Source organism: Xenopus tropicalis, chromosome 3 (assembly GCF_000004195.4).
Source record: "Xenopus tropicalis strain Nigerian chromosome 3, UCB_Xtro_10.0, whole genome shotgun sequence".
In the NCBI taxonomy this organism is placed as follows: domain Eukaryota; kingdom Metazoa; phylum Chordata; class Amphibia; order Anura; family Pipidae; genus Xenopus; species Xenopus tropicalis.
Window position 1 is genome coordinate 109,466,936 of NC_030679.2, and position 22,065 is coordinate 109,489,000.

General features: G+C 37.2%; 1 protein-coding gene across 5 annotated transcripts in view; it reads right to left on the reverse strand.

Moving 5' to 3' along the window:
* Positions 1-22,065, reverse strand: part of rhcg (Rh family C glycoprotein) — a 37,812-nt gene that overhangs the window by 11,373 nt on the left and 4,374 nt on the right. For 4 of the 5 annotated variants that reach the window (XM_012958791.3, XM_031897802.1, XM_031897804.1 and 1 more), the window contains 6 exon segments: positions 11,081-11,267; positions 8,225-8,375; positions 4,559-4,706; positions 3,974-4,140; positions 1,582-1,719; positions 127-263 (listed from right to left, as the gene is read on the reverse strand). In XM_012958791.3, the coding sequence (XP_012814245.1) occupies positions 127-263; positions 1,582-1,719; positions 3,974-4,140; positions 4,559-4,706; positions 8,225-8,375; positions 11,081-11,267 (928 nt within the window). 5 annotated transcript variants of the gene reach the window in all.

Genomic DNA, 22,065 nt, shown 5'->3' on the forward strand with positions numbered 1-22,065 from the left:
TTTTGACAGTCAATACAATTTTGAAAACTCCTGGAAAGAATGTGTGGCTTATGCTTATTTTTCATATGTCAGTACACCACTTAAACAATGTAAATGTTCTGTTTATTGTTTGTTCAGGTTACTTACCCATCTGCAGTATAAACCGCTTCTGTTGCACATGCTGCTGTGACTGCTCCAACAATTCCACCTATCAAGCCTGGCATTGCATGGAGATTATGTATTCCACATGTATCATGGAGCCTTAGTTTATTGGACAAAAAAGGCTGAGGAAAAAGAATAATAGTGAGGGAACAATAATAGAGGCAATGTCATTTACAGTTATTATATATATATATTTGTGTATGTCTGAGCCGCTGCAGGATTTTCTGTATGCCACAGTAAGGTTTTTAACATAATCCAAAATGGAATATTGACGAGTGAACATTTTTGCCAGATTCACCGTGAAAAAACACCTACAGACTCCAATGAGTGCAAAAAAAAAAAAAATCCCATGGTAAGAAAAAAGTTGCCGTGGAAAAACCCCGTTGACTTCAATGTGTTTAGTTAATGTTTGTGAATTTCTTGGTGAAGCGAAACAGGACAGATTCGCTCATCGACAAAGGGGAGCTGTCATCCTGAGGAATAATTCCAAATCCTTTTCTAGCATGTTAGTTGAGCAAAATAAAGAAAATAAGTATAAACAGTAGCGAATACCTCTATGAATGCAAGCAATATTGTGCCCCCCTGAATCTACATGTTAAAATTCAAACATGCAGAGAAGAAGCATTATGTGTGGATAGTGATGAACAAATTTTTTTGGCAGGCATGTATTCACAGCAAATTTCCACATTTCGCCATTGGCGAATTGTTTTGTGAAACTTGCGCAAAAATTTGCCTCGGAAAAATTTGCCACACGACAAAAAACGTCACGGTCGCGGGAAAAATAGTCGTAATCATATCGAATTGGGTGCGCTTGTGTCTAAAATGGACGCAGTTGTGGCAAATTAGGCATGGGCATAAATAAAAAGACGCAGGCGTCAAAAAAGTCACGTGACAAATGTGTTTAATGGATTTTTTGCAAATTTTTTTGTTGTTTGGCTAATTTTGTGGCGAAATGGGACAGATTTGCTCATCACTATGTGTGGACAGTAAGTTATAATCCTATACTTTCATTGAATTAATGGAATACAAATGCAGTCAATAAACAGGACATCGTTTGCATTAAAAGAGAAAATGACTGTGATTTGTCAGCCTGTCTACTATCCTACACTTTGGTTTGGAACTGTTGTCTGGTTCTGGGTGAGACACACCTATTGACCTACTTTCTGTATAGCATTGGCCGATATAACTCACTCAAGGTTTGGTGTTGTAGTTTTTGTTTAATTTTATTACTTAATTCTTTTATGTGTTTGTACAATATTGGCTTGTAGTGCAAGAAGAAGGGAGTCTTGAAATTATAGATGCATGTTTATAATACCAAGCTCAACATCCCTTGAAACTTACAGATACCTCCAGAGTATTAGTATTTAATAAAAACAGTAAAAAAAAAAAAGATATTGTTCTACAGGAGAGTAACCTTATTACAACAGCCCACTTACTTACCGAACAGTAGGTAAATCCTAAGGTAGACACAATGCCACATATGAATCCAACAATTAAAGATCCATATGGAGTAAGCATCATTTCTGCAGCAGTACCAACTGCTACTCCTCCTGCCAGGGTCGCATTCTGAATATGAACCTATAGATGAAATTGTCAGATTACAATTTTGCCCTTCCACTTCCCTTTTACCAAGTGATTATCAAAACTGTAACATTGGAACAATATTACCCATTAAAGTATACAAGGCATTTAAATCAAGCCACTTATTGTATAAGGTTTGGTGGAAATTGGCTTAAGCACACATAAACATAAATAGTCACATGTTTGGCACAAATTAAAAATAGCACGTAAGTGGCGCTAACTAGCTCCAGCAGGGTATCTCTGTGCTACATGTGTAATACACATTGGCAATGAGCATGTTATCAAGGCACAAAAATGAATATCACAGAACAGCAGATAGCCCACTCTTAAAGATAAAATACAGCTTTTATTAGCATGTTACTAAAAATGTCCATGATACAAAGTGTAGCAGGAGCCTTGACGGTGCTAGGAACAGCAGGGGGAGTGAAAGGGGTTAATTAATACAGGCTAGGACCTTGGGAAGGAGGTAAAGTAAGAGGAGGGACCAGGATAGGGAAGCTAACAGCATAGGAAGAGGCGGTACCATTACCTCGTGGAAAGTCAAGGAGCATTGTCCCGCCCGCCTGCCCTTGAATATTGCAAGGTGGACCGGGTTGGGGAGGGGTTTGTTTATGCTGTCACAGCTTGCGGTAGGAATGCTTGCTGGCAGGTGGGGGCTAAGCCCCAGTTTTGGCACATGGGTGTCAAAAGGTGGATGGTAACCTCCTCGGAAAAGGGTCCCAGGAGAGTAGTGGATTCTGGTTGCCTGCTCTCACTTGCCCACTTGAAGCTGCTGTGGAAGGTGGCCGGCATGGCAGGCAGCCATGGTTGGTGGTTTGGAGTGGGCAAGCATTCCAATGGGCATAACATGGATGGTTATTGTTAAAATGTTGATTACTTTATAAATTATTTTGTATTTATATATTTACATATTTTCTGTTAATACAGCTGTGGCCTGTTATATCCCATCCTGGACGTCATTATTGTCTCTGAGGTACCGGGGGTGGGGGAAAAGAGCTAAGGTAAGGAAACCTGCATAATTGACGCTGCCCGTTATGAATACTTAACCAACAGATAGGTAACTTAATATGATTTAAACTACTAAAGAATCTTACAAAACTGGAATATAAATATCAGTAAATATTGCCCTTTTACATCTAATTCCTTGAGACACACCATTTTATGATTGGCTGTGTGCTCCCTCAGAGATCACCTGACAGGAAACAGGGCAGCTTTAAACGTAACAGGAAGTAGTGTGGGAGTAAAAGACAGAACTTTGTTCACTAATTGGCTGATGTGCCCTAACATGTATGTGTGCCCTTGGTTTGTTTGTGTGCACTGTGCATCGTATAATCCCAGGGGACGAACCTTAGTACATTAATGGCAATTTTTTATTTAGGATTACCCAATGGCATATACTACTTAGAAAGTGTATATTTATGAAAACATTTTATGCTATATATTTTTATTGAGACATTGTCTGGGGGTACAGTTTCCCTTTACATCAAGATCTGCAACCCCATTAATTAGCAGTAGGTTGTTACCTACATGTCTACAATCACGTTTCTCAGCTATACTTTCAATCTCTCTCTGCACCAATTTATTGCAATTTGGTGGCTCTTTTGGTATTAATATCTTTCTTATAGTTTTATTAGTATGTACTACCCCAGTAAAGTTATTGTCTCCCTGTCATTTCTATTCTGTAAATCCCATAAAATCTCAAGGGTGCACATATTTTTAAAATCATAAACATGAACATCAGTAGCAGTCATGCCATAACCCAAAACTATCGCAACTTTACAGTTATCATAAATTCCTGACAAAGGATGTAAAGCATCCTTCATTGGTATATCACATTTAAAAATGACTCTTCAAAGTAAATAAACATATAAAGGTTTTACATTAACTACTTGCAGTCATGTAAAATGTACAAAAATATTGGTGGGTGGGCTTTTGAAAAGGGTTGAAATAGTTTTTAGAATTCAAGTGGAAACACCAACACTTCATCTTGGTTAAAATTTAAAAGGAATTTTAAACATGATAGGAATAAAGGTAGGGCATGTACAGTCATGATTGTTTCTAAATAATTTACTACCTAAATATACCTGAATAATATATCTGCCTACTTTTGAGTGTGATTCTCAATATTTAGGGGAAACTGCATGTTACACCTATATTAGGATTCTTAAGCATCTAAGCATCATTAAAGAACCATTGAGGCTTATGGGGGTATTGACATGGAGTGTGGGTGTGCATATTGTTCAATACTTACCATTTCTAGTTTGCCTTTTTTATTCACTACACTGGAAATGGCTACTGTTGTGAGAACACAGGCAGCAAGAGAACAGTAGGTGTTGATTGCAGCCCTGTGCTGGGCATCTCCATGATATGAGACAGCAGAATTAAAGCTGGGCCAGAACATCCACAGAAAAAGAGTTCCTGTGATCACGAAAAAATGAGAGGGCAATGTATAATGTATATCTGGAATATCTTAAGTCAGTACTCGGCAATGGGTGGTTCAGCTCTCAAGTGCCCACTTTAAAGCAGTAACGTCTAACTTTATAAAAGTGCAATGTAATGAGCCACAATAAAGCCTACTGAAGTAGACTTTTGATAATCAGCATCTTCACTATGCAGCCTACTACTTATATATGAAGCTAAAAATATGTGTTAAAGGTGGACCCTTGTAATCTTTTGTATCTGTCCTATGACATAGCATTAAATATTGGCTGCATGAAGACTTTTACACACGTAAATACACACAATTTATCCTGTAATTGTTGATTGTATTACTAGAGATTTTTACACCCTTTACTAAATGTAACCTAGTATATGAAATTTCCCAGGAGGAGCTTACCAATCATGGAAAACAGATCAGAAACATACACTGAACCCTCTTTGTCATTAGTTTGCTTTAGTCTTGGTCTGTTTAGAATCCAAGCCACGGTAAGCCCAAAATATGCTCCAAATGTATGAATAGTCATAGAACCACCAGCATCATTCACCTGCAGTGACGAAAAGAGATGTTAAATTTGTCCTTTTCTAAAAAGTTTAGGGTATTTATAGTATTAATACATATGCAGTCTTTTACCACTTGCTCAAACCAACTTTCAAAGCTCCTAATTCATTAGGAAAAAATAGTTTGCAGGAAACTGAAGCAGTTGTACTTCATCTATGTCATGTACTATTATTTTGTGTACTCTGTGTGAAATCAGTGGGATCAGCCAGCCTGGGGATTTAAAACTTCTTGTGCCAAAGACTACCCATTGATTGGCATATACAGTAATACAGGGCCTATGTGTCCACTGTGCCATAGACAGCACAACAGACCATACACATCATCCTCATAAAATGTCACTAAGACAACCGCATTCTCTTATATCTGTTGCTTGAGAATTTGCCTAGCACACAAATTTAAGTGTGGTTTAAGATTAAATAGCAGTCAGGTTTAGAACAACTGAGGCATTCTTAGATAGACAGGTCATGGCAGGAAAATTGTGTCCATAGTAGGAGATGAGGATTAAGAATAAAGAAATAACAAGAAGTTGATGGAAAGTGGGGTACAGACTGGAATTGGGTAAAAATGTGGAAGAGGACAAAGCTTCACCCTTCCCTATCAATCTATATAATTCATTTACATGTTTGGGAATTTATTAATTTTGAAAGATTACTGACTAAAGTTGGGATTGTTTGATCTGCTTATTATACTGTTTATGCCAGTAACTGACTCAAATTCAGTCTTAATTTAAAGTCCTTAATAAAAGGTATATGACATTATTTTAATTTAATCTGGCCCTTGAACATGTTATTAAGAAATAATCACCCCCCTTAACGTAATAATTTGGACAGCACTTCCCTAGATGATCCACATTTAGAACCTGTCCCTAAAAGCCCTAAACAAAGAAACTACTGGTGTTTTAATATTGAAATGTCTTTCATTCTAGAAATGAGGTACATTTTTATAAGAGGAGCTCAAAGTAACATTATACGAAAACATTTAGGACATTTTCATTTCTGGGTATCAATTTGTCTTTAATTTATTCATAAGCGCAAATGGGGGAACCCTCCATCTATCTAAACTGACTGTGCAGGTTAAAAACAGGTTAATTTGGTTCAATAGTGTAACACCTTTTTTCCATCTTAGTGAATCACTTTCCCATGTACCATAATACTCCTTGTGAGTCACAGTGCACCATTACATCCGGCTCCATCTTTATATACGTACATATGTGTTGAAACATTCTTGCACAACAAATCTCCTTGACTGAATTTAACACTAATATGCCTGTGTTAATTCACTAATTAGGAAAATGACTTTCATGTCAATAAAATTACCATTTAGATCATTGCTTAACTGTCATTAAGGACATTTATAATAGCATTTTACTTATTGTGACATAATAGAGATGATAAACAACAAGTACTGCTTTATTTTGTAATAAAGTGATATGTTTTTAACCATTATAACCATGGTGCCAGCAGCACAACGTTGTTAGTTACAACTAAGGACTAAAGTTGAATGTAATTATTTGTCTGTCATAGCATAATCTCTCTCCATAATGGTTCTATATAATAGCCATTTTATTTTTTGCTCCCTGAATGCTTTTAATAATCCTTGTGTAATGTCTTTAAGGAGGGGAGATGCCTGACATGTGTCAGCAAATTCAAACTGCTCTTTTCTACAAATGTCATTTCAGGACACAATGGGGAGAGTGTAAATACAGTTCATCATGTCCTAATACACCCAGCCGACTCCTCTTGAATGTAGCAATAAACTATTAGCCAAGCCTACGTCTAACTGCAATTATGACACCAGATACTGAGTACAACAACTCAATCATAATGTAATCTCTGCTCATTAGCTAAAAATGTTACTTTCACTAATTTAAAAGGCAACTGTACCTTTAGTTTTATTATCCCTGTGGAAATATCAGGAGTTTTTAAATTAGAAAGCCATAAGGGACTGTGGGCAGCTGTATATCTATGCAAATACCATACATGTATGGCAGCATTTTGGGGTATAGCTAAGCTTTGTATAAACCCATTATCTTTAATTTTTAAATATCCCAAATGTGTTTTTTAGGATTTAAGGTGGTAGCATAATCCAACAGTTTTTTTTAAATCTTATTGTTAAAGCCATCATTTATGTTTCTATAAAAAAGATACAGAAATATTGGAGATGCCTGAAACTAAGAAATAAGAATAAAAATGGGCAAAAGATACAAAGTGGTATAGGGCAAAACTCCCCCTGGTGACCAAAGAGGGGTAAAACTACTAAATGCAACAGTTAGAGCTCAAAGACCACTTGTAATGAATAAAAAATGTTTTACATTTATTTCAATCCATTAAAAACAGCAAAGAACCCCCTTACATGCAATGCCTAACGTGTTTCATGCTTACCCAGCGCTTAATCATAGGCTCCTATCTGCCAAATGAACATGGAGAATACTAGAGAACATAAAATAATAACAGAAGGAATAAGGTGTAAAAGTATATATAGAAGAGCTAGTAGAAAGGTGGGTCAAATCCTGTACAGGTTGAATGCAAATACCATTGTCACAAGCCATACCAACATCAATATATCAAGGTCAATGTTTCTTTAGCCAACATTGACCTTGCATGACCTGTGTGGTAAAACTGTAGGAAAATTAGATTTCAGCATTAAATGCTAAAGATTTGTCCAGTTTAGCCTCAAGCTGTCTATAAAATTCCTATGAAAAAAGTTTGTTCAATTTTTATGTGCATGCTGACCTGACAATCCTGACTAATGTATCAGTCAGTTCCGCTGTCTAGCAGGTTTGAAAATTTCATCTTCTGATTCAAGATGCCGGCCACTGTATGGTACAGCAATAGGAAGTGCCAAGCCCTCTTCACTGATGTTCTGATCATTTGGGCTATTGGGGAATTCTAACTCTCAGCTTAATGCTTTTTGTCAGAAGGCTGCCTTGTGTGCCTTGATGAAAACAATGCTCTGTACATAAGCACCACAAGGTGGATTATCTATACAAACATTGCAAGAGGTGTAATGATGTGGGTCATAAGCTAATTATGTTACCTGGGGCTTGGGTCCACACTTTCCGCTACTTCTTTGCACAAATCATCTTATTTTTTACTTTTTGAAATGCAATCAGAACAGTAGAAGGAATTGCATTATGTCCCTGGCTTTTACATTAAAATCTGGTCTTATAATTATATTTTAAATGTACATTATAAGCTAAAGCTTCTAGTTTATATATTCTTGACAGATGAAAAAAAAAAAATTATTAAAACTCTGAACTTTTTAACCTGCCTAGAAACTGTTAAAAGTTATCCCTACCTCAGTTTCCGACTGTTGGAATGAAACTGTGGGTGCTGCGGAGCATGACGGCTCTTTGAAATCTTTTGTTTAACTGGAAAGCAGTTCCTTAGGCTTACATGAGTACATTTCTATTCCAGGCCAAGTCAAACTTAGGCTGCAAGCTTATATTTGTTGTGATCAAAATTGTTCTTATATGAAACTATTCATTTAAAGAAAGTGACTTACATGAAGTAGGTTTAGAAGGATCCACTCGTTTACTGCAAAAAGAGTGACCTGAAACAAGGTCATGACCATAATCTGAACTGGGCTAACTTTGCCAAGAATGGCTCCAAAAGCAATGCAGACTGATCCCACGCAGAAATCCGCGTTGATCAAGCTGTTTGAAATAAAATCAAGGGTAATCATACAACCCAAACTAGAAGAATTAAGCTGTTTAATCTATATTTTCTCAGATATTATTGCATATATATATATATATAATATATTGCAATACATTCTCTAACCAAATGTACCAAAGATGTTTAAACTAAGTTATGCACTAAAATCTCCATTTTAGTTGTTGGTGTGCTAGAATTTTGGCACCCCAATGACAAATAGGCCTGTTGGTGGGCGACAACACTTGGAATCACATATTTATTTGGATGTCAATAACCTGTAATTATTGATATACATATAACCAACAATTGGCTGGTGCAACAGAGGGACTAGTTTTGTTATCTAATCATCGGGGCCAACAAAACACTCAGAATCATTAACTAAACAAGTGCCCTAACAAGGACAAATACTTTCTACATGTACCTGCCGAACATGGTACAGATTTGAACCAGTGTACTCTCAGAGCAGTCAGTCTACTATTGCATTATTTGACCTGCAGTAGGCTGATAATCACACTTACTTGCTAAGAAAATAATTTTTAAAAATTAAAATGATTTGCTTATAATGGAGTCTATTGAAGATGGTTTTCCTGGATAACAGGTTTCCAGATAATGGATCCCATGCCTGTACTGAATAAAAAATCTTTTTAAGGCCTTCATATTGCATATATGAATCAAACTGCAATAGTGTGTCTCAGTTAGACATGGTTTAATTTAAGGCTGAGCCATCTCTTTCAGCGAGGCTTTGAAGGTGCAATAAATATGTATTCCAGGCCTCTACGCTGCATAGAATATTAATGACACCTGAGGTGCTTTGTGGGACCTGGGTACGTACTTTGCATTTCTCTCTATAAATCAAGACAAAATGAATAATGTTTCTCTTGTATTGCTAAAAGTGTTATATAAGTGATATATCTGGAATTAAAAGAACTCTGTCATTTCAATACATTTATAATATACACGTGTCTGTCTGTGTGTGTGTTGCAACACTTGCTGACAGGATGTATGGTTGATGGTGTATGAGTGCGCACTCACATTGTAATCTGGCCAATACAATTGTTGCAATTCCAAAACAGATGACCATCAGATGCCAGTTAAAATATTAAAGTTAAAGTTTATTCATCTGTTAAAATACATGCGCACTTAATCATAGGACCGATGTCAGGCGTAACTCATTTTAATGGATGAATAAATTTATATTTAAACTGGCATCTGATTGTCATCTGGTGTGCTAAGCCATGTTGGAATTGCTGATATTCAACTCCCTAAGCTATGGGTTTGGAACCAGACCACCTCTTGGCAACGGTGAGCAGCTTTATGGGACTGATTTAACTTGCCGGCTTGTGTAGTTAGAAACAATGGGCACAGGGTTTATACACCCGAGTCATGTTGGAGAACTGGGTACGGTTCATTTAAGAACCAATGTTAATGAGCTGGCTCTAATTTGCTTGTATTCTAGTTGTTTTGTCATTATATTTATTCTAATTATATTTTCTTTACTTTTTGTTAATTTGCTTTTTGATTTTGCTTTCAATTGAATATTTGCATGACTGCCCTACTTGATTTTTCAAATAGGTAAACCCCTCCCCCAGCACGTGACTCATTTCACTCTATGTATGGGCCAGAACTAAACAGAGCATCACGCTTGCTTGGATCAGTAGTGTCCACATTTGGGTCAAATGGTACATTTGTCTGTGGATCAATGAAGATTGTAAAAGCTGGAAAATAGATTCCAGCTATTCTTCCTTGTCATTTAGTTCAAAACTAATTTTCCTCCAGGTCTCCCAAAAACCTGCTTGCAAAGTTGATACAGTGATGTAGAGTAAAAATGATATAGAAATGAAGGGAGAAGGCTGGTGCTCTAAATTAAAATTAGAAATAGTAAACAAAAAAATGAATGAGTATTTACGAAAAGTATGCTCTAGGAAGCACTTGGAGTCACCTCTGGACCCATTAAATAACTGTTAAGTTAGGGATTATTTAAATCAGCAAATGATGTACTAAAGACCAATGTTGACATATCAAACATACTATACATTTTTATTAAGGTATTTATTTACATGTCATTAACTGATCAAATGATGGTGCGTGTTTGCAGAGTAAAACTATCAATGTCAAAAATGTCATTTTTTATGGTTTAAAAATGTTTATGTTTTGTAAAACAAGCAAGGTTACTCTAACAATCCTTGTTAAAGTTGTAGATTAAACCAGACCACACCGCTAGAGTCTAGCACGCAGTGTTCTTTTCCACGTGGTTCAGGTTTAAACTTTTGCTTTAATTGTTGTGCACTGTTAGTGCTTTGTATGTAAACAGTGCAATAAGCAGTAAGTGGAAATTGAGTGATTTAACTGTAAAAAAAAACTTTATTGCCCCTTTCCGAGAAAAGTAATGGAGCTTCGGTATAGTGTAAGTTTAAGCGCCACCATTATTTACTCATCTTCAGGTGTTTAATAATCTGAAGAGTTCTCCACAGCTGAAAGTACAGAAAGTACAATATCTGATTCAATTCACAATTTGTGATCTTAATGGACACTCAAACATTACATTGCAGCTGCAGAAAGTTCCAGTGCATGAACTATGATCGGAATAGATGTTAATTACATTATCATAATGGCATTATACAGTGAATACACACTGGGCTGGGCTCAATCCTTGTTTTCTTTTATTATTATTATTATTATTATTATTATTATTATTATTATTTACCTTTCAACTCCAATGAGAATTTTCCCATTTTTAAATGTGTGAAACCAGCCCTGCATTAGAATGGCCCACTGAATTCCAAAGGCAGCAAGCAGGAAATTGAAAGCAACACTGCCAAAGCCGTATCTCTTAAGGAATGTCATTAAAAAGCCAAAGCCAACGAAGATCATGACATGGACATCCTGGAAACCTAGGGGTGCAAAGAAGAGATATTTTAGATCTCTAAAAATGCATTTCAATGCTTATTCATTTTTTAGCCAGTACTCCAATTACTGTATGTTTATACCAAACAGTTTGTCCACTCTATGATTGCTTATTCCATTATACTGTATAACTATCTTCCTATTTTTCTATTGATGTAGATTTTAAAGGAGAAGGAAAGTCAATTTGGCATTTTAAAGCCAATAGATACGCCACATTAGTGCCACCTAGAAAGCTATATTTATTCTGCAGAAAGCTTTATCATACCTGAGTAAAGAGCCCTAGAAGCTTTCTCTGTTTGTTTTAGATTGCAGCTGCCATTTTAGCTTGGTGTTCATTACTTCCTGCTGTAGATCTAGAGGCTGGTAGCTCATATTACACATTCCCAAGGGTGGGGGAATGAGTTTTATGAATTCTTATTGGAGGGGGGTGCAGGAGAAGAGATAGAGAAGAGAGCTGGGCAGACTCTGGCCCCAGGAATGAAGGATTTTTCTGAGAGATGAAGTCAGAACATGTTTACAAAAAAAAGAGAGGATAAATCCTATGTTTCTTTTGATAGAGGACTCAGTGCAGCGTTTCTGTGAGTGCTTATGGCTGTATTTACATAGACCTTTCTGATAAAGCTTACTTAGTTTTTACCTTTCCTTCTCCTTTAGGGTGAAGAGACACAGAGCTACTTAGTAGCAGCTACTTGTCATGACTACTAAACTCCAGAAAATCCCCTGCTATAGACAATACTGAAATTTGCCTCTGCTAAAGCACATGAAGAGACAATTATCAGTAAATGATCAGCACTGTCTATTTCTGTAGCCATCACAAGAAGCCGCTGCTAGTAGCTCTGTGTGTCTTCACCCTTAAGGGGGTTATGTAATAAAAGGCACTAAGTTTGCCCAGGAATAGTAACCCATAGCAACCAATCAGCAGGTAGCATTTACTGGTTACCTGTTTAAGCAAACATCTTATTAGTTGATTTGGGTTTAGTGCCTTTTATTAGATAAGGGGGTAAAGCTATAATGGGTAGGAAATTAGAATTAGTTACCACCAGTGTCCGATAATGACATCGCTTTCCTATCCTTTTCTATTGGAAGCAAATTTTTTATTTGATCCAATGAATGGATATGGGCAAACCCACAGAAGTGCCCTAGGACAGAACTATGACATAATTTTAGCATCAAAGGCACCCACACTTTAAAGTTATTTAGAAGTGCACTCTTAATGTATACCAACTACTGGACACAGAGCTCTCCTATCTCTTGAAAATGAAATTATTTATGTAATAAACAATTAGGGAAATACTATAGCATTAGTATGTGGCATTTTGATCACCACTTTGCGTGTTTCATCCTCTGTTAAGTCTCAGCACCATTAAAGCTTGGTACAAGTAGTAGTTCTTATGCAGGCTGTGGCCAAGTCAAGGTGATCTTGAATCTAAATGCAATTTGGTTTTCACTTTTGATAATGATCTAGCACATTCAAGTTAAGCTAAACATTCAGTGGTTATTTATTAAATCCTTGAACTAATTCAAGCAAATTGGATCCTGCTTAAAGACTAACAGCAACATTAAGTCAAGAGCAACAATCTGTAATAAATATAATGTGCAGTTTTGTAGAGGCCGAGTGTGTCTAATCACAATTAAACTACTTAAAGTCACTTTAGCGCTTTTAATATGGGAAAAATAATAACACAGAAACATGCAATTTAGCAGTAGATAAGGCCCCACTGGTTCATAAAGTCTGTTTATACCTGCACTCCTTGAAAAAATTTAACAAGCAATATTTTTTTATATGTTACAGTGTTATGTATAGCACTACAGTTAACAAACATATAATAACAATCATTTGACCATATTGCTGCTGAATCACATATTAAAGTGAAATACACAGTTTAGTTTAAAATACATTTGAGGATGTACAGTAGCATTCTGGGTTGCCAGGCATCTACCTGTGTACAACAAGGATAATAACCCACTAATCTCCTGTTGGCGCTTTGGGCTGCTCGGCTACCCTGACTGGCACTAAGTGGGTTCTGAGCCACTCCTATAACACAAGCTGGCTAACCCTAACTAAGAAAGGTTCCCCCTGGGGTCTTACCCTCTATGCAGGGTAACAATTGGTTCTCTCCCAATGGGCATATGTAGCAGTTCCTGTAGCTCCCAAAAAAAAGAAGGAAGTAAAAGTCCTCTTCCTTTCCTCTAAAACTCTGGAAGAAACCACTCTTTCTCCAGAGACAGGGGATCTTGGTCTCTCAAACTATCCACAGATAGGTGTTTCTTTTGATACATGAGCTAAAGATACAGTGACACCTACAGGAAAGGTGTCAAATAGCTTACCAATATAATTAGGCCAGCAGAATATTTAATTTCAGTATTTGGTAAGTGCATCCCTAAAGCATTACAATAGTTTATGTTGATTCTGGTGCAGATAAAAGACTTTTTAGTCCTCATCTGTCTCGTGAGAACTGCCATATAGTTGCCGCTCAGTATCATTAGATGGTAGCTGCATAGGTCATATTATAAGCCTCATTGGTGGACATTTAAATGCAGTGACCCATCGGGCAAAGGCCAAAATGGCTATACTGCTAGTCTAAACAATTTCTGCCATGTACTAAATAAATATATGTTCATGGTAACAATGCACTTATTTTCAGAAACAAAACAGTGTTTACAGACTTCTCAGTAGAATTTTTGAAACACCACCATTTGCAGTTGTTTGTTGTTCCAGAGACGTTAGTTCACCGGAAGAATGCAGAAAATATCACGTAGGGAATTGACTGATTTCCTTGGCTTTGATCAAGTTCACTGTCATCGCAAGTGTTTTCACAGGATTATTTCAAAGAAAAAACAAAAACTTCAAAACTGTGCATATGACAGCTTTAGGGAAACAGCAGGAGGTATCTATTGTGCTCAATATTTTACAGTTTAGTTATTGTGGTGTATGTTTTATTTTCTCATGGGTAGGAGAAACACAGAATCTACTGCCCGTATTGATTGGTTGATAATAGGAAAAATGCATTTTGTGTAGAACAAATAGCATTCCATTATTGTGTGCATAAGTTACAACTTCTCAGCCTTACAGATGCTGGAATGTGCCCAAGCTTTTATGTAATGTTATATATAAATACATATTATTTGCCAGTTGCTGAATAAATAAACGTGTTATTGTGGGAGTACCATTCCTTTATATGTTCCTTTTCTGGCCAACAAAGCTACTGACTAAAGAACCTTTTTCTTTTTGTGATGACTGTATAAATATAAATACATCTTAGCCAAAAAACTGTCATTGTGAAAGCAGGCATCTGCCAAGTTTCTCTTACCTACAATTACATTAGGCTTCCATAAAAACAGGAGTAATCATTGTAATATTTCTGCCAGATTTGTTTAATGGTTACGAGATTGAATTTATTGCTTGGGCAAATCTAAAGACTTTTAACTGCAGCCTGTACCCCACTACAGCAAGGAATGTGTGAGTGGCTAACTATTCATATATTTGCTCCAGATGAAGCAGAACCACCATTCTTCCCCTAAAAGCAAGAAATAGTAGTGAGGTACCATGAATCTTGGTGCATTATAAGTAGTTATAAGTGAATCTGTCCTGTTTCACCAAAAAATTTGCGAAACTGGTGAAAATTTAGCAAAACGGTGAAAATTTCACAAAGTGCAACTATAGCACAACTTTTTTTTTAATGTTACTACAGCTTATTTGACGTGGCCACGATTTTTTGATGCGACTGCAGATTTTTTAATGTGACAGTGACTTTTTCTTCACTCAGCTAATTTTTCCAGCAGTTTCATGAAAAAATTCGCCACTGGTGAAATGTGGAATTTTGCAGCGAATCTATACCTGCCGAAAAATTTTGCCCATTACTAATTATAAGTTCTCTCTTAAGTATGCATTGGAGGGTGTATGAAAAATGTACAGCTTATACAAAAATAAGTTATTTTCCTTAACTAATACCAGACAGATGTTAAATGATGCAGCAGCTGCTAGAAGCAAAACTGTTCAAGGCGTCAACAGTGGTGTCAATTGTAAGTGACAGTGTGATCAGAAATATCTTTCAACTGCACGCTAAAGCACAATTAAATAGTATTTATTGCTATGAATCATTTTATCAGACAGAGAATGCTGTATACTGACTTAAATCAAGTCATTTGCACATAACAGCATCATCCTACAGGCAAAAGCAAGACTAAGCAGTGACACATGCTAGCTGCATTCTGATTGGTGCAGAGCAGAGGTGTGTCAGGTCAATTAGGGGAAGAAATAAATCTAGTTTTAGTGACTCCTGTCATTGGTTTAGGGAATGTTCCCTTGCAGACTGTTGAAATAATTAGAAGATTAGATGATTTAAAGACATAACACGCACTGCTAAAGGCTGCAAGGGAAAATATTCAATATCCATCCGCCAATATTCTCTGTATTACTGAATTCCAGTGGACGTGCACTTTAAATTTGCTATTGGGTGGGTTTATGTTACATTATATATTATAGTTATGTCATGCAAATCTACATTTCTTCTAATTTTAGCACTGGAGAGAAAACTTATTTACTGTCTTAGATGATCCTGGGAACTACAATATGATTGAAGTCACAATAAACCTGTGACCTTTTTCTGTAAAAGGAATGTTCAGAAACAAAAGAGGTCGCTTTATTTTTCCATGACTGGACTGCATCCATTTTTACCCTCCCACTCCATGATCATATTCACACTCCGTAAGCCTTACTTATCAACGCTGGGGATGCTGCAAAATGCAGTTTTTACACAAACTGCCATGACATTTTTTCATTTTACTCACAATGCAGAGTTTCTCCAGTATGACAGCCTAATTATGCTACATCCATCACAACTTGTGCATGATGACCCAGTGCTATGCAAATTAACAACAATTTTGCAAATCAATCACAAGTAATGAAAGAACATAGTTTCGGCAGGTTTTATGATATAATCCTGTACACAACGTTAATATTGGCATTGGCAGTCAACATCTGATCTGCATAACGATGGTGCTTGCTAAGGAAGCCATTGAATTGCCACCACCTCCAGCCTTGAAGAAGCTCCTAGGTTTCCTTGGGTCAATGCATGCCTGGCATGCAATTCATTGGTGCTGGTAGTAGACACTAAGGCAGGGGTGGGCAAACTTTTTGGCTCACGGGCCACATTTACTTACCGCCGGGCCGGACCGGGCCAGGGCGGGCAGGGCCAGGCCAGCGTTACGCCCCCTTCGTCTCTTTAATTCCGGCCCGCCAATGACACCAAGTCTTGCGTGATGAGACTTGGCGTCATCGGCGGGCCGGATTAAAAAGGCCAAGGGGCCGGATGTGGCCCACGGGCCGTAGTTTTCCCACCCCTGCACTAAGGGGATGATTTATCAAGTTTAAGTTTGAATTTTTAAGAGCTAAAACTCACACAATTCAAATTATGGTTCAAAAATGTGAATGTCTGGTATTTATTAAGGAAAACAAAATCAGAAAACTCGAATATAAAACTTTGCCATCTAAAAGCTTGTCAGTTCATGTGGAAGTCAATGGGAGTTGTCCTAGGCAAAGTTAACCAATATTTTCAGTTTGAGATTTTCAAGTTTTTCAAAGGTTTTTTTGAGTTTGTAAAGAAATTCCAGATATTCAATTTTTTTTATTCATAAATAAGCAAGCATTTGAAATGTAAGTTTATTTACATTAAAAAAACAATCTCGAATTCAAAAACTCAAAAACCGATAAATAAACCCATAAGTAGATGGTGCCCCTTACTAATTACTAATTATTATCCTAGAGTGCTATAGCTGTAAATGCAATGTATCTTGGATTTAAAGCCTGTAAAATGTGTAGCTGAAATGCAATTTGCCATATCAAGCTAGTAAAGCAGTACTGGGCCTTGCAAGCGGGCGCCCTAGGCAACCTGGTCTCCCTCCTCGCCCCGCGTGTGCACACATGCACAAATGAGCGCATGTTGGGCTGCGCTAAATACGGATGGGAAAGAAGCAGGCAGTGGATAAGGACATGAACATTACACCCTAGGCACGTACCTCTTCTCCCTACCCCTAGTTCCGGTAAGGTACTCTAAAGCAGTGCAAGAAGAAAAACTGGAACATCTACTAGACTTGAAGAGAAACTGGGGTTGCTTGAATATGCAAGTTTTTTTAAGCAGCAACTATGCTATGACTATGACAGTCAAGCTTTTCTCTCTTGATATCAGCGTCCCTTGATCTTTCCTAGCATGGGATTACCCGAAGGGTGTTTTTACTTTGCAAAACTTGCCTCAGGCAGAACCTTACAGGTGGTGGCAAATAGCTGCCTCTAGTAACTTTGTCAGCTGTACTGTCTACATTAGCGGCCCCTCTAACCTGTTCTCAGACCAGAAGTGGTAAGCAAGGAGGTGTCTCAAGTGGTGGGCGAAGCCCCCTTGCTGACCTTCACTTTCCTGTCCTTACTGTAAACATCAACTCCCATCTGCACAGAGTAGTCAATCTGCAAAAGACTGTCAGGGCATGTCCCAGGAGCTTATGTGCTATCCTCCCCCTAGAGACAGAGAGTGCCAAGAACTTGGCCCACCACCTGCCAACCACCAAAGATAAATGTAAAATCATAATACAGGCAAGGGACCTGTTATCCAGAATGCTTGGGACCTGGGGTTTTCCGGAGAAGGGATCTTTCTGTAATTTGGATCTCCAAATCTACTAATAAATCCTTTAAACATTACTTAAACCCAACAGGATTATTTTGCCTCAAATAAGGATTAATGTTATCTTAGTTGGGATCAAGTACAAGGTACTGTTTTATTATTACAGAGAAACAGGAAAGCATTTTTAGAAATTAGACTTATTTGCTAATAATGGAGTCTATAGGAGATGGCCTTTCAGTAATTCAATACTTTCTGGATAAAGGTTTTTTTAGATAACGGATCCTATACCTGTATAACATTCAAACACCTGTTACAGTAATATAGTAAAGTTTAGAAGTAGCGCAATAGTCTATTATAAATATATAAACAAGTATTTATATATTTATTTAGTATCTACATACCCAAAAATGTTAAGTTATGTTACCCAATAATACATACTTTTTTTTTATTTAAATCTTCACATGAAAATGTGTTATAAAATGTACTTACTAGCATACCGGAAGTAAAAGTCATTTTCAATATCACTTCCAATGTTGTTTGTTTGCTTGAACTCTGCCCAGTGGGGATCTGCTTCTTCGTCATACCGTACAAAAACACCAAATAGAACGATCATAGCAATCTCCCATATGAAGCAAACCAAAGGCAGCTTCCATCGCATGTTGGTGTTGTAGTGCATTTTAAAGGTTTTGTAGTATTTGAGTTCCAGGGGATGTTTCCCTAATCTTGCTCTATATGGAACCACTGAAGTTGTTCTTCCCAAACAGTCCAATAAAATTTGTAAAGGAGAATTCAAGCTATATAACTACAGGTTTAGGGTGTGACTTTTACACCCATTATTACATGAAGTTTGCAAATTGTGCAAACCATTCCTGAGGAGGAGAAGATGCTATAACCACACATGATGGAACATAAAGGCTGTTGGAGTGGATTTGTCAGGCTCTGCAATCTACCTTTGGTAGTAAAACAATATTTATCACAACAGAAAAAACAACTCTATGGGTAATTTGCCCTCCTTATTTATTATTTCAGGGTGTTTTAAAATAATTTTTCCCCCTAAAATATTTTCACATAAAAGTAACAATTCTACAATACTATCACTTAAGATATATATGGGAATGGGATCCGTTATCTGGAAACTAATTATCCAGAAATTTCCAAATTACAGTCAATAAAGCCATCTCCCATAGAGTCCATTTCAAGCAAATACATGTAATATTAAAAATAATGTAATTGGGATGACTCTGAGGTATGATTATCCAAATTATAGAACCCTTATCCAGAAAACCCCAGGTCTCAAGCATTCCAGATAAGAGATATCTAAGCTGCTTAGGTGAATTTACACCATATTAAATACCCACTAGCTGTAGTCAAAGAGAATAACGTGGAAAACTTAAACAAGCATATTGGACATTGGACAATAGCTGTCACAAAATCTGCTGCTTTTACTTTTTTGGTTACTTTTATAAATAACCAATAGTTGTCCCCTCTACCCCAAACAGATAAATAATCTATGTACTGATGTAACCATAGTTCTGATTGAAGGACACTACAAATAACAGGGCAGGCAGATTGAGCATTAGTAATAAGCATGCTCTTCTGATGTGTGCTGATTATGTTAGATAACCCAATGCAATAAAATGGAACACTTATACATACAAAGGAATTTACAAAAACAGAAATACCAACTAGCCAGTTGTAGAGTTACTGTCCTGAAACACCCATGTACATGGAAAAAGTTAGTATTTGAACCATGTCCACATTCCAGTGTTCTCACTATCAGTCTTGGAATCTTCTAATATGTCCTGCTCCTTTAGCCACCTCATGCTTTCAATCCTATGGAACAATTTATGTATTTATGTTATGTTGGCATTTCTGTCCAGCGTTAAAGAGATAGTTTACCTTTAAGTAAACTTTTAGTATGTTATAGAATGGCCAATTCTGAGCAACTTTTGGACTTCATGATTTATTTGTTATAGTTTTTTTATTTGCCTTCTCCTTCTAAGTCTTTGCAGTTTTTAAAGGAGAACTAAACCCTAAAAATGAATATGGCTAGACATGCCATATTTTATATAATGAACTTATTGAACCAATCTAAAGGTTCAACATCTCTATAATAATAATCCAGTCCTCTGAAGGTGTCACAGGGGGTGACCATACTGGACACTTCTGTTAGAAGTGTCTGTGACACTCACATGCTCAGTGCACTCTGAGCAGCTGTTAAGAAGCTAAGCACATTGTTTCTATCTTAAAAGAAGTGTGATGCAATGCGTCAATGCATTAAACTCTGACCACCCCTCTACTCACCAATACACTCAAGTGCCATTTGCCAAAGCCAGATGCGCCCAACCCAGGTCTGCAACCAGAGGATTTAGCTACAAGTGTCTAGCAGCAGGTTGGGGAGGGGGGTTAAAAGAGTTTTTTTTTATTAGATAGAACCCAGTGGGTGCCTAAATAGAAAATAGGGTCCTGTGTAGCGTTAAAGGAATTTCAAACATGTCAGCATTGTTAACTAGCATTCATAATCCTATGCGGATGATTTATGTTACAGTGATATTCAACTCTGTAATTGTCTGTAAATTCAGTGACCAAATAATATTAAATAGTGATGTTATATAAGAAGCAAATACAGTTTGTTTGCAGGCTAGGGGGCATAAAGATGCTACATCCAGCTCAGGGCCACTCTTGGTTAGCTTTGCCATAAGACATGATTGTAAGATTTTTCTGTGCAGGTTTCCTGGTACTAAAGTGCACATCACACAGAGCATAATTGCAAGTTTGACAGCCACACCCAGCATGATGAAGGAAACTGTTAAATGCTTTTTACTCATTTTGCATGCCAAGACTCTTGATGGCATGTGGGGCATGAAGGAAATTACACCTTTATTATTAACTATATAGTGCTAAGATATTCCACAGTCCCTGCTGCAGCAGAGCTTACAGTTTCTATTGCTTTCATGCACACACACCATGGACAATTTCAATAAACCTGCCTATATAAAATTGCAGTGTGGTAGGATTCCACATATTGAAAGGAAACAAACATACTTGTTGAAACCTACCCCCTAAAGGCTCACAGTAGAGATTCTCTGGAAAGCATAGAAAGATCAAGTTCTAACCCATCACTTCACAATGAAACAAAGTGAGGAAGGGGTTGCCTTACACTGCGAGTTTTAAGGTGGCCACACACGTGGCGATGTCATTGTCAGATCCGCCACACACCGTCAGGGCTGAAACAGCAGATAAGGAGGTAGAAACAATAGGATTTCTACCTCCTTCTGCCGATTCAGCCCTGACGGCAGATTTTGCTCAGACGCCTTCTATGGCGCCCGATCAAAATTTTCTGACCTGGCCGATCGGCGAGTTGACCGATATCAGCAGCCTCCTGCGATATCGGTCGACTCACCGCCCGGCTTGCCATACACGCACCGAATATCGTACGAAACGAGGTTTGGGAAATCATCCCTGCAAGCATTAACAGATTATTATGGCTTGCTTTCTATTGGTGGAATCAAGTATGCCTAATATTTACAGGTATGGGACCTGTTATACAGAATGCTTGGGACCTGGAGTTTTCCGCTTAAGGGGTCTTTCTGTAATTTGGATCTCCACAAAAATCTAAAATTTAAATTAAATCCAGTAGGATTGTTTTGTGACTAATAAGAATTAATTCTTAGTTTGGATCAAGTACAAGGTACTACTATTTTATTATTACAGAGAAAAAGGAAATCATTTTGAAAAATTACAATTATTTGCTTATAAAGGAGTCTATGGGAGATGGCCTTTCTATAATTTGGAACTTTCTGGATAACAGATCCCATACCTGTACTGTATTTTTGGCAGTTTACTGTAGATAGTGTAGTAAGCTCAAACGAATGAACTCATCTCATTTGTATCACATTTGGGTACAGAAACAACACTGATTATGTGTTTATCTTATTATATCTTTATTCCTAATCAACCTAAAATAGGTTGCGTGTTTTCACCCAACACAGATACTGCACTTGGAGTGTATTGAGCTCTGCTTTTGCTTTATAATAACTGAAAACTTTGTGACAAGTGAAGGTTTAGCAAAGTGCAGTCATGCAACCGGTTCAAAGTCTCCTGCACAAACTCCCCTGCTGGCTGATATGTGTTTGGCCGGCACATGAACCACCCTTTGTTTTCCAGGATG